Source organism: Simochromis diagramma, unplaced genomic scaffold (genome assembly GCF_900408965.1).
Source record: "Simochromis diagramma unplaced genomic scaffold, fSimDia1.1 OVJJ01000753.1, whole genome shotgun sequence".
NCBI classification, from domain to species: Eukaryota; Metazoa; Chordata; class Actinopteri; order Cichliformes; family Cichlidae; genus Simochromis; species Simochromis diagramma.
In genome coordinates, this window is record NW_024387523.1 from 17,637,329 (window position 1) to 17,653,831 (window position 16,503).

The window sequence follows — 16,503 nt, forward strand, 5'->3', positions numbered from 1 at the left end:
TTATAAGTGCTTTGTGAAGCAAATATTCTTTTATGGTGATAGGCTAATAATTTTCATTTGAAAAAGTGACTAATTGACAGATTCATTTCCTAGAGCACCTAGAAAATAGTAGAACAGACAACAGTTGTTAAGCAAATTCATCCTGAGGTTTGACTGCGTCGTGCACAGAGAAACTGCAACAAACCCAAGAGCTATAGACTCTACAGGCCTCAGTTAGCATGCTAAATCTTACAATTCATGACAGTGAAATTACAAGAAGACTGAACAAATATGGATTACATGTTTTAGAATGAATCACCTTCCACTTCTTGGAAAAGGTCTTCAATGAAATTCCACTTGTGAATAATCTTTCTCTCAGCATAAAGTTTTTGACGTATTAAGGAGAGCTATTGCTGTATATAATTGTGCAAGTTTTAATATTTGATCTGTTTATATGTCTTCTATACTATGTTGCTATATTAATCTTCAAATGTGTCCTATTAAATCAACGGTGCTGTTTTTGCTTTTATTCCTGTGGCTTTTTCTCTTCTGTTTAAAACATTTTTGTAAGCTTTGAATGAAATTTGTGTGAAATTATCACATTGAAAAACTGAATGGTTATAGACAGAAGTCAAAGGTACAAATTGTGTCCCGGTTAAAATGTATAGCAATATTCAGCATTACCATGTTCTCCTATTTGTACTCACTAATGTCCCAGTTTCACTAATAGTAGATGTGACTTCTGTGCTTCCGTACACTTGTGGACACCGTGAGATGGGTACTTTCTAACCCAGGTTTGGATGTCTGGATCTCCACTCATGAACATTTGGAGAGGATGTTGTACACAGAAGTTATCTTGAACGTCATAGATTTCACAGCAATGTTAATGTTTTTTCACCAACATGAGAACGACGAACTTCCTTATCATTATTCTTTCCAAAAATAATTCCTGGTCTTTGCAACAGCAGCTAAAAGAAGAGATTAATGTGTCATCTATTATTGGGTTCAAGTGACTGCCAGTGAATCTGCTAGCATGTCATATTAATAATTCTCAAGAATGACCTCATAGGTTTTTCTAAAGTCCACAAGCTTTTGGTTTGTTCAGATGAACTCGGCAAACCTAAGAGCAATGCTGCCGTGTACTTTGTAGAGAGAAGACGCTCTCTCCTGGTAACGTCTCCACACAAGTCATGCTCATTTGCTCTTTTTCTAATTATACTGCCAGGATTTACTCAAAGGAATTTCATCTGCTTTTCAAGCATGCTGCTGATTCAACATTTTCATTTAGTGGATTTAATTTAATTGTTTAATTTGCACACTATACATTATATAATATTTTGCATAGAAAGGTTAATACTGTATTTCAAAGGTGCAACGTCAGCTTTCTTACAAGTTTATTATTCATAGAAATGAAATGGAGATAAGGAAAACACATTGTTATTTTATTGCTGTGTAAAGCTAATTGGTTAGTTTTATAGTATGAAGAAGGCCGATTTGACCATAAAGGTTACTGAGCTTTCATTTTTACATTTATTTTTAACTTTCTTCCTCACATATGTAAACAAGTTGTCATCATATGGCATTATAAAAAAAATGGATTACACGATTTTAATACTTCCACTAACACTACCCTCACCAGTTATTCCACTAGCATTTATTTGCTTGCTTGTCATAACCTCGGGTAGTCTACATCACATTTAGTGATGTAGCGCTGTCGAAGAACACGACTGTCGACCTGTACAGGGCTATGAGACCATCAGCAAGAAGCTTGGTGAGAAGGTGACATCTTTCGGTGCATTCATTCAAAAATGGAAGAAATATAAAATGATTAATCATTTGCCCTCATTCTGGATCTCCATGCAAGACTTTGTCTGATGGGGTTAGTGTTTTCATGAAGCGTAAGAGCCTGTTATGGGTCAATGGAGTTATCTATCTTTTAACAGGAATTCTCAATCCTACGGAAAACAAAGTTATAGAGAGAAAAAGCTAAAATAGGTCTTTTTTAATGTTGTAGCTTAATGGCAGATTATTAACAGACGGTGTATTATTCCATGCTTTAATCCCATTAAAGTTCATACATTTAGTTGAACCTGGACAGAGTATCATCATGTACAGTACAACAGTACATTATCTCCATCATATTTGACAGACAATATGGTATTCCTCAGATCTCTTTCTCCATGCTTTTCCTTTCCCATCATTCTAATAGAAGTTAATCTGGGTATTTTCTGTTCAAAGACCTTTTCCTTTTCTTTTTTTTCAGAACTGTTTAAGGTCACATAAATGTTTTTTGAGTGCTTTGCATCTTTTTGTAAACTCGCTGTATTTCCATTCATGAAATTGGTGTCTCTTCATTGTAGACTTTGATAGTGGTACACCTTCCTCCTCAAGAGTGCTCTCGACATGGTTATATTTTGTGAAGTTTTTTTTCTTAACCATGAAAATAATTCTGTCAACATGCTGAGCAAACCGGTGCTTTCTTTCTTTTTGTACCAGATTGTTAGTTTGGTATCCTCTAATAGAGATGTTAAGGAAATTGCTTCCAGTGTGTTTCCCAGTTTAAGAAATTAGGAAAAAATTCAGCAAACACACGACACAGAGTCTGAGAAATGCATCTGGCTTTTCTATTGATCCATCTACTGAAGCCTCATCAGATAATGGCCTCAGTGGGGGGCTGTGGCACAATACTAAATGTCTGCAAGTGTCTGTGAAACACAGTGAAAACTCTGTCATGCATTTGCCTCAACAGAGCCCGGACCTCGTGTGGGATCATGTTGACAGAGAACAAAATAAAATGCCGCCAACATCCAAAAAAGAGCTTTGAGTGTTCTTCAAGAAGCCTTTCTGAAGACTGTTTCTGAAGGACAAAAAAGTTTGCCTAAGAGAGTTCAGGCTGTGTCGAATAAACATAGTCATACCAATACTGACTTGTGTATATTGAGCTGTATTAAATCACTGCACCTATTTCCTATTTTATGGGAAACATGCTAACAGTTATAGCAAAATATAACTTTGTAGAGCTCTATCCATAGTTAAGTGTTAAAGGTGTTTTGTGAATAATTCACCTTCCTTAGACTCATAAATTGTAATCCAGCTGTAGTTATTTCTTTAGAAGTAATGATTAAGAAATGTTTTTAATCTGTCCACTAGGGGGCAGTGTTTTATTAGTACGTTTTAGTGATGTTGTTGTTTACTCCCCCATGTAGTAAGAAATTAGTATATTAGAGGGGCAGCTCAAGTTAAGCAGTTTGGATACAAAGTTAGAGAGGCAATGCTGAGATGGTTTGGACATGTGCACAGGAGGGTTAGTAGAACACCTGCAGCAACAGATCTACAACTTCATGTACAGCAGCTTCTCACTAGTTCATTATTGCTTCAGGATTACTTTAGTATTGCCGACTGTATCCATGTGCCATAAAAGTGATGCATCAGTGCATCAGTGCAATAGTTATTCAGTAGGTCTTTAGTATCTTTACAGTTATTTCCATAATGGTAAATCAGAGACAACAGGAATCTTAGAACATGTTTTCATCGACATATTCAGATCAAACACACTCATAAGTTTCATGTTTTTATTTTTGTTTTTTGTTTTTAGTAGTGTTAGAATTTAGCTTAACTTAAAGATTTGACACAGAACCTGGCAAGAAATGCAAGAAATCCCAAACTCAAGCTACATTTATACAGGATATTAAGTGTTTATGTATGTTTTATTTATCTGATAGCTGAAACAGAAACAAAGAGAATTTCCTTTAAAAAAAATTAAAAATGAACCAATAAGAAAAAGTAGTATAATGTGACATATGTTGCAGGTGAACTTTGTTTCTTGTTCTTTAGGTTCTTTAGGCACTTGGATAACTGACAAACTTTTCCTTTAATGAGTCACAAAAATAATGATTAAAGCAAGATACATTTCCTCAGGATTTACTTGCCCATAGACTAATGGCCTATATAATCACTGTACCCAAAACAGCATGGTTCAGCTTTGAAGCTTTAAATGGTGCTTAGTGAGTATGGGTTTGCACTCCAGGTGACATATTTCAAAAGAATTGTGTGCTATATAAAGTGCTAATCAATTTTTAGTACATTGTTATGACTTTAAAATGTACAGGACATTTTTACATACATACAAGGACTTTAGGAAAGTCGTCTAAGCATGTCAATTGAACTAATTATTATTTTCATAGAAAAAAAAATCAGCAATCTTTTTTTTATAAACTAAGAAATTGTTGTTATCTTTTTTGGGGAAACATTATACTTTCTCCAGTTTTGAACAAAGATATATGCATAAAATAAGACAGATTAATTTTCCACTTATCATCAGTTTCTTTTGATGTTTTACATTAAAATTGTGATCATCATTCCAATCGAAATTTGTGAAAGTGAACTTGATATTATCATATCAAGGACAATAAAAGATCAACTGCAGACAGTATAATTAACATTTATGAACTGAACTTTTGCAGATGAGAAAGCAAATTCCACCATAATGTGTTTGAACATTACCCTAAACATAATTTAACTTACAACGCCGGTTGTTTCACATCTCTTTCAAATGAAATGCAGACTTGGTGAAAACTGATGCCTCAACAATAACAGTAGAATAACACTGGAGGGTAAAGTTTTGTGAACGTGTCTCATGAAGGCATGCAAATTAGAGATCAGCTGATAGTTAGATCGGTTTTGCATAATCTGATGGTACTTTCTGTGTTCATACTACAGTTCCAGTAATTGTGACAAGATCCCAACAACACTGGTTAAAATGAAGCTCCAAACTATGACAGTCTCCACTGTGTTTTATGGTTGTCAACACTTACTGTTGTACCTGTCAATGACCTTCTCCATAAATAATGAAAATTATATGACATGAAAATTTGATTCATTTCAGTTCTTGTATAATTTGGCATACCTCAGACTTTTCTTCCTGTTTTGCTTCTGCTCAAAAGTCCTGAGTAATCTGTTTTGTTTTACTTCCTTAAGAACGGTTTCTTGACAGTCACGCTTCCAGTGATTAGGTCTTCATGTTGCCATTTCCCTACTGTCGTCTTACCATTTTGTATCAAAGAGGCATAGGTTTTAGTTGTTTGTTTATTTTGTAAGAACAAGAAAACATCATCATTATCATCATCATTTATTTATATAGCACTTTAAAAACACACCTGGTAGACCAAAGTGCTGTACAGTACAAATATAAATATAGTAATACAACAGGAAAAACCAAACATAGCAACAAAATTAATAAAAATGTCAGTTGCCCCCAGAGTTAAAAGCCAGGGAATAAAAAAATAAAAAACTGACACTGATGTAACTTGTCTAATATGGACAGGAAGATTATTCCAAAGCATCGGAGCCTCAATAGAGAACGCTCGGTCTCTATGCTATGCACAATCTCAAGAAACTGCTTTTGGGAAGCCCTGGAATAGTTACGGGGTACAATAAGTCCAGTGTTTACATTGTAAAAACAGTTGGCTGCTTTATTAGGGGGTCAGAACTGAGTGTGAACTGAACTTCACAGGGTTCTTCTTTTAGAGGTTTCTCAGGTTAAAAATATGTTGGAATGATTATGCCTCTTCTTTCTGAAAATTACTCAGGACTCTTGGTTAGAAGCCCCTGGTACTTCTATGTTCTTGTGCTATTTCTTCCTGATGTTGCCATATGCCAGGATTGCCTCATTTATCACATCTGAGGTCTCCTGCTTCTTGTCAGGCACTACTATGTGTGGTTGGTCAGCCAGCAGCTGCTTCTCTGGCTAAAACTCAAGTTCCTGTTGCTTTGAAATACTTCTCATTGACTCTCCTATCAGGACTGGGGAATTTCTTGTCCACATGCAGCACAGACATTCATGTACACTATCCTAGCCACTTGGTTGTGCTTCTCATGTACTCAGTCGAACTTTCTCTTACATCCTGCTGCAATATGTTGGACTATCTCAGGGACACCTTTGCACAGCCTGCAGCTTGGGTCCTGCTGGCTGCTCTTTGGTTTCGAGATATCTGCTACTTCCTCTATCTGTTGATGGTATGTCTCAAGGAAGGACTTGGTCTTCCATGATGCTTCCTCATCACCATCTGTCTTCAGTTGATTTCTGGGGTCATCTTCCCGATGTATTTGCAGATGCTCTGTGTTTCATTCTGGATTGTGTCTCTAACCCTCACTAATCCTCACCCACACTCTTCCTATCATTGAGCTGGCTTCTCAGCACATTACCTTCTACAGCTGTTTGGCTGTGGCTGACCTTCATGGGTCTTTATCTTGGCTCACATCAGCCGGAGGGATACGCAGGTACTTGTAGCTGTTCCTTATGTCCACTATCTCCTGTTTTTGAAAACATTCAGCCACATTATCCAGCCCAAATGGCATCCATATGTCCTCGCTCTAGAGCCTTTTGCGTTGGAGCAGTAAATCGATGTCTTGCTTGTTCCTGGCATACATCTTAACGTCAGCATTGTACAGGAGGCGGCTGATGGTCGCTCCACTCCTGAATCAGTATACACTCTTAGTGACAGGCTGGCTTAGGGGGTTTAGGCCTATGCAAAACAGCAATGGGGACACTGCATCACCTTGTTATCTTCTGCATTTAATGGTGATTTGTATGATTGCCTTGGAGATGGCCATGGAATATCCAAAGATGATGCACTTTTTACTTTTTGTTTGTTTGTTGTTGTTTTTTTACTTTTAATGTGTTTGAACCTGGTGGCATGATTCTAAGCAGGTGGGTTCTAGGAGTTTTCATCTCAGTTTCCACTCTAATTTTAACTCATTGAATAGCTGGCTTGGGTTTAGAGCCTGTTCCTACCCCACATGACTCCCTTTGAATTCTTCCACCATTAACTGTGAGCACTCAGTTATCATCGTCGCATAATAGGCTGCATATCAAAGTTCCCTGCAAAGTTCATGTACTCCCTTATCAGCTCCTGGAAACAATATGACTTCTCCTGGGTGACTGAGTTGCAAAATGGGATTACAGGTGATCAGTAGATTCAAGCACTGTGAGGATTATTGAGAGCTACCATGCCATTGTTTATGATTAATGTTTGATTAAAATTTGTGACTTATACAGTACCGACACAGAGTGCACATTTGCTTATCAGTGCAAATGTGCACTCTGTGCACTTATCAGATAAAGCAAAAGATCATAAACTTGTTTCAACCCAGTCTTATGCTTATAATAAGCCCTCACTTTGACTTTCCAGAACCATAGAGTAACATCTCTGTTTTATTGGGCAACCATGAGACTGGTTCTTCCCAACCCAGGACTGGATCTCAGGATCCCAAACTATGAGGACCTGGAAAAGATGGAAAAGGAAGATGGTGACAGACCCAAATGGGATAACAAAGCTCAGTACATTTTAACATGTGTGGGCTTCTGTGTAGGGATTGGGAATGTGTGGAGATTCCCTTACTTGTGTCAAACCCACGGAGGAGGTAAGGCCAGAAGAAAACAGTAAAGCATCGCATTATTTCTGTCTCCAATTACAGTATTGTCATTTTTTATTGCAGTGTTATAGAGGTTTGTGGGTATGTTGCTGTTTTTGTCTTTTAAACATTTTCCTGAATTAGAAAGAATTAGAAAATAGTTTTAAAAGTTACAAAATCTGTGTGTCAAGGAAACTTAGTGGAAGCTTTGGAAATGAATACTTGACATTTGTAAGTGTCTGAATCCCAACAACGCTACATTATGATATTTATTTTAAACATTGCCAATAGAAATAAGCCACAAACAATTTAATGAATGGGACAAATTGTTGTCAAGATACATTTGGGAAGGTAAAAGGCCCTGAATTAGATTTAAAACCATACAATTGGCTAAAGGAAAAGGGGGGTGGGCCCTTACTTCTCTCAAGGATCGTTATTGGGCAGCAAACATAATGTTTGATAAACTAAAGCTACATTTTAATTGAAGCAGAAATTATACAGTGTATTAAAGATTTTTTATTAGCGCTTTATTTTAAGCTGTGACCTTTTCCTTCAAATAAGCAATAATAATAATAATTTTTTTAATTCATGGAAAACAGAAAAAAATATTAGCTTTGACTCCACCACTGATCTCCACCAGTCTTAGCTTGATAGCCCACAAAAGCTGTCAGTGTCATGTACTTGCTATGGCAATGCCATCTCAGAAATCAAGAGTTTAATCTATGATAACAGTGTTGTTGCTTGAACAACAATTGCCCTTCTGCACATGTACAAAAGTCATGTGTGTCGTAGTGATGGGTCGTTCGCGAACGAAATGGCTCTTAGAGCCAACTCTTTGACGTGAACGACGCGAGCCGGCTCCTTATCGCGAGCCGTCACGTGGGGTTTTTTTCTTTCTTTCTCTCACCCTCTCTCTTGCACTTTTTTCCCCGCTTCACTCTGCACGCGAGCCTTGTGCTTTACGCTGGGCAGAGGGGGGAGGGGCGGTAGTTACACTCAGTAGCACAGGAACAGAGCCAGAGGGAGAGAGAGAGAGCCAGGGACAACAACGTCACGTTAGAAAGGTATAGTAATCATCCACAACTATTTTCGGTTGCAGATGATAAAGGATTCAGAAAGTTTATTCATGCAGGCCCATATGACAGAGAATATGCATGTTCTTTTTGTTTTCATATTATAATTTATATTTAATTGTGTTGTGGTTTGCAGTGTTTTGTGTTGTTTTCACTTTAAATTTGTAAAAGGAAACAGCTGAAAATTTAAATAGTTAAAAGTTGAAATGTGAATAGTTGATTTTTGTATTATATGATTTATTTATTACATTTTATGTGGAGTGAATAAATAAAAGTATATTTACGGTGGTCCCTAGAGACAAAGCACATACAAACTTCAAATCACGTACGAACTCTGAAGCATGTACAAGCTCCAAAACACGTAAAAACACGTACAAACTCCAAAACACGTACAAACTCCGAAGCACATAAAAACTCAGAAGCACATAAAAACTCAAAACACGTACAAAAGACAACAGAAGTGTTCCAGGATGCTGGGCGCAGTGTTGAGCTTTTGTTATCTTGTGGCTACACAAGCCAGCAAGTACCAACGACCGGATTTGGTGTGTGGTAGTAACAGGTAGATTAACTTTTTTTTTTAATTATTTGAATATATATGAGTGCCTGTGTATAAATACACAAACAATACACACATGCTTTCAATTGTGTAATTTAAGTGATCTAGTAGCTCTGCTTTGGAAGTTCAGTTCATGCTAGAAATGTGTTTTGGGGTTTGTACGTGTTTTGTCTCTAGGGGCCACCGCATATATTTATATATAAACATATATAAATAAAACCACTTTTTTTACGTTAGTAATTCCTTTTGTGCATAATTTTATATTATTGTTAATAATAAATAAATTAAAGCAACAAAACAACCTGAAGAGCCGGCTGTTTTTAAGTGAGCCGAACCGAAAGAGCCGGATCTCTAAAAAGAGCCGGAAATCCCATCACTAGTGTGTCGGTGGCTGTCTAATTCATGCACACTCTAGCATTTTTCAGTAACGAAGAAACACATTCACTTCCAAAAAGAACCTGCAAAAGAAAGAGAAAAAAAAGGGGGGGGGGTCATTTTTAAAAGCCATTTTTAAAAATTCAAGTATTAATGTCACTGATCTCCCAGCAAGCCCCTGACAGTTTTTGTTAAACTGCTGGTTGCAGCTCACCAATCTACACCACTGCTGAAAATATGAACCGTGCTCCCACTCTCTTTGAGATCTCTATCTTTGTGTATATATTTTTCATAGGTGACTATGGGATCTCATAATTATCTGGAATTTTCTGAATGGGCGTTTAGAGCCATTACATGTATATCACATGTATAACATATCAATGTTTACACATGGAACAGCTGATAAATGGTAAATGGCCTGTATTTGTATAGCGCTTTACTAGTCCCTAAGGACCCCAAAGCACTTTACACTACATTCAGTCATCCACCCATTCATCCACCCATTCACACACTGGTGATGGCAAGCTACATTGTAGCCACAGCTGCCCTAGGGCACACTGACAGAGGCGAGGCTGCCGGACACTGACGCCACCGGGCCCTCTGACCACCACCAGTAGGCAATGGGTGAAGTGTCTTGCCCAAGGACACTACGACCAAGACTGTCAGGGCCGGGGCTCAAACCGGCAACCTTCCGACTACAAGACGAACTGCAACTCTTGAGCCACGATCGCCTGCATAAACCAGCTCAGCTCAGATTTAATAGCATCTGACTTCCAAACCTTATTCCACTACTAAGTATCTAAGTATGTGAGGTATTGCAAACACCTCTGACTGTCTAATTGTGCTGCTGATCAACATGTTCCAGGCGCCTTTTTGATTCCTTACATCATCCTGCTGGTGCTAGAAGGATTGCCCCTTCTGCTGTTGGAGTTTGGCATTGGCCAGCGACTCAGGAAAGGCAGTGTGGGCGTGTGGAGGGCCATCAACCCCTATCTGACTGGTGTTGGTAAGTAACGGCCTCTACAACCACATACCCAAGGAACAAATGGGAGAATTATCGGTACTACAGGAACACAAAGTTGTTAATGAAAGCTTGGTCCTGTGTAAATGTGATGTTTGTTAATGATCCTTTCCTACAGGTATTGCTTCCATGCTGGTCTCTTTATTGATTGGCCTGTACTACAACACCTTAATAGCCTGGATCATGTGGTATCTCTTTAATTCCTTTCAAGACCCGCTGCCTTGGAACCAGTGTCCTCTCAATGACAACCGAACAGGTAGCTGAAAAGACACAAGCACATACTTGTTAGTACTCTGTTAGTTTCCAATATCTAATCACAAGTGTTGACTTTTATGCATTTTCAGGCTTTATATCCGAGTGTCAGCAGAGCTCCACAGTGGATTATTACTTTTACAGAGTCACTCTGAATGCTTCTGCCTCAATAACAGACTCTGGAGGACTCCAGTGGCCCATAGTGATCTGTCTGTTAGCTGCCTGGACAGTCATCTGTATCTGCTACATACGGGGGATCAGTACGTCAGGAAAGGTTTACTGAACTTTTTTTCAAAAACAAGCATTGCTTAATCAGTCTTATTGCTGTTATTTGACAATTTTTCATATCTTTTCATGACCTCAGGCAGTGTACGTTACAGCCCTCCTGCCTTATGTAGTGTTGGCCATCTTCCTGATCAGAGGACTGACTCTTAAAGGAGCCATGAACGGAGTGAAGTACCTGTTCACACCAGATGTGTGTATTTCAAAGTTCTATCATAAATATACATCATGTAACATTGTGTAAATATCTTAATACAAAGCCACATTACACTGTGTGTCTCACCCTTGCAGGTGGATGAGCTGATGAACCCAACAACCTGGTTGGATGCAGGTGCCCAGGTCTTTTATGCCTTTAGTTTAGCATGGGGAGGCCTGATCTCCTTCTCAAGCTACAACCCTGTCCAGTAAGACTTATAAAGAAAGGCTTATATTTTCTGATAATCTAGATCAGATCTCTAATCCCCAGTTTCTGGGCTGCCTTTCCTCATAACAGCCACCCCTCAAGATTCTCACCATTTAAAGCATTATCAGGGACTGCAACATCTAGTCCTTTTACTGAATGTATCACTACATGACTGTTACAGTAAGATTCGACTCACTTCTATTTTTACTTTCTTTTGCCAAGCAACAACTGCATGCAAGATGCGGTGATCCTGACTATTATAACTGGCCTCACCTCAATCTATGCTGCCACAGTCACCTACACCGTCATTGGCTTCAGGGCCACTGACAAATATGACACCTGTATCAGTGAGTGAGTAAAGCTTATTTTAATGCTTTGAGAAAGTTTGCTACATCATTTTAGTAAACGGCACTAAACTTGCTGACTAGGACTTTAAAAACCTTTTGAAAAATTTGGAACTTTTGAAAAATGATTCTCATTTTTCTTGCAAAAAACAAACATTTGAGCTTTAGCACAACAAAATTATTAACTGGTATATATGTATATGTATGAAAAATGGACAGCTTGTTTATGAAGAGTTGAGCATTTTCATCATTGACATCTTGATTGGAAAAAAAAGATTTAAAAAAGTGCCACAGCTATCGCCATCTGGTGGCTTTTTTATAGAATGCAGCTTTAAGGCTCTTCCATATTTGCTTAATTTTTCTAACCTAGATTTGTCAGTGTTTGTAATATTTAAGATTCCTAAATTAACTTTCTTATGTTTTTCTTTTTCATCTTTAGTTAAAAATCTAAAAAAGGTTATTTGCATAACTAATGTATACTCCTGTAATTACTATTCTCAACTGTAATGTCTTCTTAGAAACATCAGGATGTTACTAAATGGATTTGAACTCCCTGAAGACAGCATCACTGCCAGCAACTACAATGCAGCCCTTCATCATCTGAACAGCTCCAATCCAGATACTGTTTTTGGACTGGACATTAAAACCTGTGACATGCAGAAACTCCTCAGTGAGGTGCCTATTTTAATGAAAATCTATCAAACTCCCATTTCCCATTTTTATTCTAATCTGCATTGTGTTTGTTCAGGGAGTGGAGGGAACAGGTCTGGCCTTTATTGTCTTCACAGAGGCCATTACCAAAATGCCGGGTTCCCCAGCCTGGTCTGTCCTGTTTTTTATCATGCTTCTCTGCCTCGGACTCTCAACACTTTTTGGCAACATCGAAGGAGTCGTAGTCCCTTTGAAAGACTTGAATTTATTTCCTAAAAAATGGCCCCAAGAGGCACTGACAGGTATTCTGTTTCAAAGACTAAACAATCAACACGTCGGCCTGCAACCCCAATGTTAACACAAGCTCCCTTGTTTTCATGTCTTTCAGGAGTAACGTGTCTTGTATCCTTCATCATCTGTCTGCTGTTTGCACAGCAGTCAGGCCTTTATTGGGTAACTCTCTTCGATAACTTTGCTGGATCAATCCCACTGCTGACCATTGGCCTGACTGAGATGATAGCTGTTGTTTACATCTATGGCATTGACAGGTTAGTGCACAAAGTTTATGTATTTTTAGATAATATTGTATTATATAAAGCAGCCACACATCTGTAAAATCAGGAACATGATGTCCTGTAACCTTGTACAATCAGGCTGTCATCAATCTTTATTTGGTGCATTTAGCACAGTTGGACAACAATTAAATATTTAAGAGCCTATGTTATGCTCGTTTCCAGCTCCAACTTTTATTATTTGTAGCTTTGCACAATCCACTGTTTAAAAGCATTTCTCATTCAGCCAATATTTGTCTTTGGTGCAGCCCCACCCTCTTTTTATGCCCTTTAAAACAACTTCCTTCTGACTGACTGCCCCTCCTAAACATAACATTTGAACAACATGTGTGCAGAGTTTCTTTGCTCACAGCCAGAGCCGTGTGCCTGAGATGATAGTTATCCTTTCTCGCTCAACTCAAGAAGCAGGGATCATTTGTACACATGCTGACCTCATCATTTGAAACTTTGTCCATCCACCACTGCAGACTGTAGAGGTCCCTTTAAAGCAATCACCTTGCACATTGCTTCTACAGGTTCTAACTTTACTGTTTACTGATCTTTATATTGGTTCTACTTTGATATGAGTCTATTTACTTTTTGTTCTTTCATTTTTGTTTTTCTTTTATTTAAATAAAGTTATAATTCCATGAATTAAATCAAGTTTAATTTCATTAAAACCCTCTTGTGTGACAGGTTCAATGAAGACATCAAGTTCATGATTGGAAAGAAGCCTTGCATCTTCTGGCAGATTTCCCTGAGATTCACCAGCCCTCTCATCCTCCTGGTCATTTTAGTTTTCTACCTGGTGACTCAAGCCCAACAAGAACTCACCTATTTAGTCTGGGACCCCGACTACGTGAGTTCACAAAGACCACTTCTTATAAAAATCTGTGAAATCTGAAAAAAAAAGAAAAAGAAAAAGAAAAAAATCAACATTATCTCTCAGAATCAGCTGTTTTTGTTTTATGTTATTTTACCACATTTAATGAAGAAATTTCATTTTTACCTGCATAATATAAAAAAAACCCTCCAGATTTTCATTGTCAGACAACAGGACAGGTTTACAGGTTGTTTTCATGGATTGAAGCGGGGAGTTGACAGCTATTGCAAAGCTGCAATAACTCCTTCAACTCTCCTGTTGGGTTCAAAATGTTCAGGAAGCCTCGCCCTGTTGGTTTCATCAACGGAGCTGCAAGCTGTTTAATTGGCATGTCGGGTTGGAGGGTTGAGTCAAACAAATTATATTTCCATCCAGCCAAACTTTATGGCACCAACTGAGGTTCACAAGCTCATGATGACCAGTTGGAAGCCCCCTATTTTAATGATATCATGACAATCAAGGTGGCACATGGCTTTTTTAAATGTGCTTTTTATTGTAGTACAAAAAAGTTAGCTGATTCTGAGGGATTCAGGTGGGGGAGGGGCCCCTCATTGAATTTTTATATATATTTGCAATAGTTGGTTGTGTGAAATTTAAACAGTAATGTAAACATGCCGGCTTGTTTGCTCATTGTGCTGTTTTATGGTTTGCAGGACGAATTTCCAACTCTGGCATCAGTACCTTACCCTTCATGGATCAATGTGGTCATCTTTGTTTTGGCAGGAATTCCCAGTCTGGTGGTGCCTGTCTATGCCTTGTGCAGGCTGGTTTTTGTACGCTGCAAGAAAAAGATGAAGCCAGAGAAAGACATTAATCAGATATAAACAATTGCCTAAACAAGTCAGGCAAAAATATTTTATTTTGTCTAATAAAGGAAAAGTTATCTAAATACAGTGTCAGCATCAGAAGCATCATGTCTCTTTCATCAGTGCACTTTTGTCATGGTGGGGATAAAATGTAACATATTTTGACATGTGAATACATATTTAAGTAAGCTTTGCCATTAGATTATTGTTGAGTTATTGCAGAATTAGTTCATTTAACTGCTCAGTAGAGGTGTATGGATGGATGGATGGAAGGATGGATGGATGGATGCCGAATGCATTGCAGAAGCATATTCATACCAGCAGGTGGCAGAAACCAGCCGTGTGGAATTGTATCAATTTGAAGACAAGGGAATAAAAGATGGTCACCAAATGTTTGAAAAAGACTTGATCCTTATTTTTAAATACTCAGACATCAAAGAATCCGATGACTGCAAGATTTAATAACTATAACTGAGAATTATTAACTAAATTTACTGACGTTTGAATATGTCTATGCTTGACAGGTGGTGATGTCACTTCTCCCGGGAAAAGAGAAGCAGTTTGGATATATCCACTAATTAAACATAACATAAATTAGTTAATATATAATAATTAAGGTGTTTCAGGTGCAAACTGCACTTGTTATCAAACACATTATTATCTTACCGCCACATCATAATTGCACCTCCAGCTCATCGACTAAATGTGCCACTACATGTTATGTATTAGACACTCCCCTTTATGATCCAAAGGACCAGCAAATTATTGTAAGTTCACATAGGCTGTCTTCATGTTTCCACTCTGCGCTTGGCCTATTAAAAATGTCCTGAGAAATCGATTTTTATGATGACCCGTGATGAAGGCGTGATGTCGAAATGCGCAGGTCAGGCAGTAAAATAGTTCTTTGTTAGTGCTTCAGTTGCTCCTTCAGACTTTATTCTGTCCTCTTTGCACCCTGGATGTAGGCCAGAAACCTCTATTTGGCTCCTACAATAGGACTGACACATGAATATATATAACACTGATGGGGCAGTTTAGTAACGCCTAACTTGTTTGGCTTTTGACCGGAGCACTTGAATTAAAATCGGCGCAGAGTCAGCCAGTGAAAGAAACTTCACACTTAATATCTGAGACACCGTTGGCTGGATTTGTTTTTTGCTCTTTTCAATGCATAAGCGGACATCGCTGCTTAATATGACCATAATATAGGAAATGGGACAGCTTTGGTGTGCTTGATTAGGAATGAATGTTAGCAATATCAGAGAGAGCTAGAGACAGCAATCAAGCCTGTATCTAAGCATAAAAATCTGCAACACAAGGATTCATGAAGTGACGACGGAAATGTCAACTGGCCAGGAGAAAGAAAACACTTCACAAAATCATATTTGAGGAAGGAAGAGTGTGGATTTGCAGTTTAAATCTCAACCTGAGTTCACAGGTACAGGTAAGAAATGTGGACACAAATTATTATTGACTTTTATGTCTGGAAAAAATGCCCTTAATGGTGAAATGTATCAAAAACATAATTTGATTAGATCGACTTTCATCCCTTCAGATTTAGGTTTGCGTACATCTATTCTCAAACTAGAGCACAGAAAGACCCGGTAACCTTTTCACTCATTTTGCAAGAAGATTGTATGCGAGAACAATGTTTGATTAGCTGTTCGGCACAACTCTCCTGATGTCTCTTCCACCCTGTATCTGATTGCTCTGATGTAGGTCGGTGTAGCAGAGAAAAGCATCACCAGGTTATCCATTAATTCAAGTTTCAGCACACTCCCATTCTGCGGGAGGGAGGTAAAGCCACTAAATCACCCTGGCAAGTGTTTCACCAAACTTCCTGCTGGTTGGATGTCTCAAAAAGAACAGAATCTGCACCTCTGACTCAGAGACGGGAGGGTCGCACAGAGGATG

The 16,503-nt window shown here is 38.2% G+C and overlaps 1 protein-coding gene across 1 annotated transcript; it reads left to right on the plus strand.

Moving 5' to 3' along the window:
* Positions 1–6,763: 6,763 nt before the first annotated feature.
* On the plus strand, positions 6,764–14,997 carry LOC120727012 (sodium-dependent neutral amino acid transporter B(0)AT1-like). Its single transcript, XM_040021122.1, has 12 exons — positions 6,764–7,401; positions 10,262–10,402; positions 10,536–10,673; positions 10,762–10,943; positions 11,034–11,144; positions 11,243–11,355; positions 11,577–11,705; positions 12,217–12,373; positions 12,447–12,651; positions 12,738–12,897; positions 13,597–13,759; positions 14,437–14,997. Exons 1-12 carry the CDS (start codon positions 7,206–7,208, stop codon positions 14,605–14,607), a joined length of 1,866 nt encoding a protein of 621 aa, XP_039877056.1. The 5' UTR covers positions 6,764–7,205; the 3' UTR covers positions 14,608–14,997.
* The last annotated feature ends 1,506 nt before the right edge of the window (positions 14,998–16,503 follow it).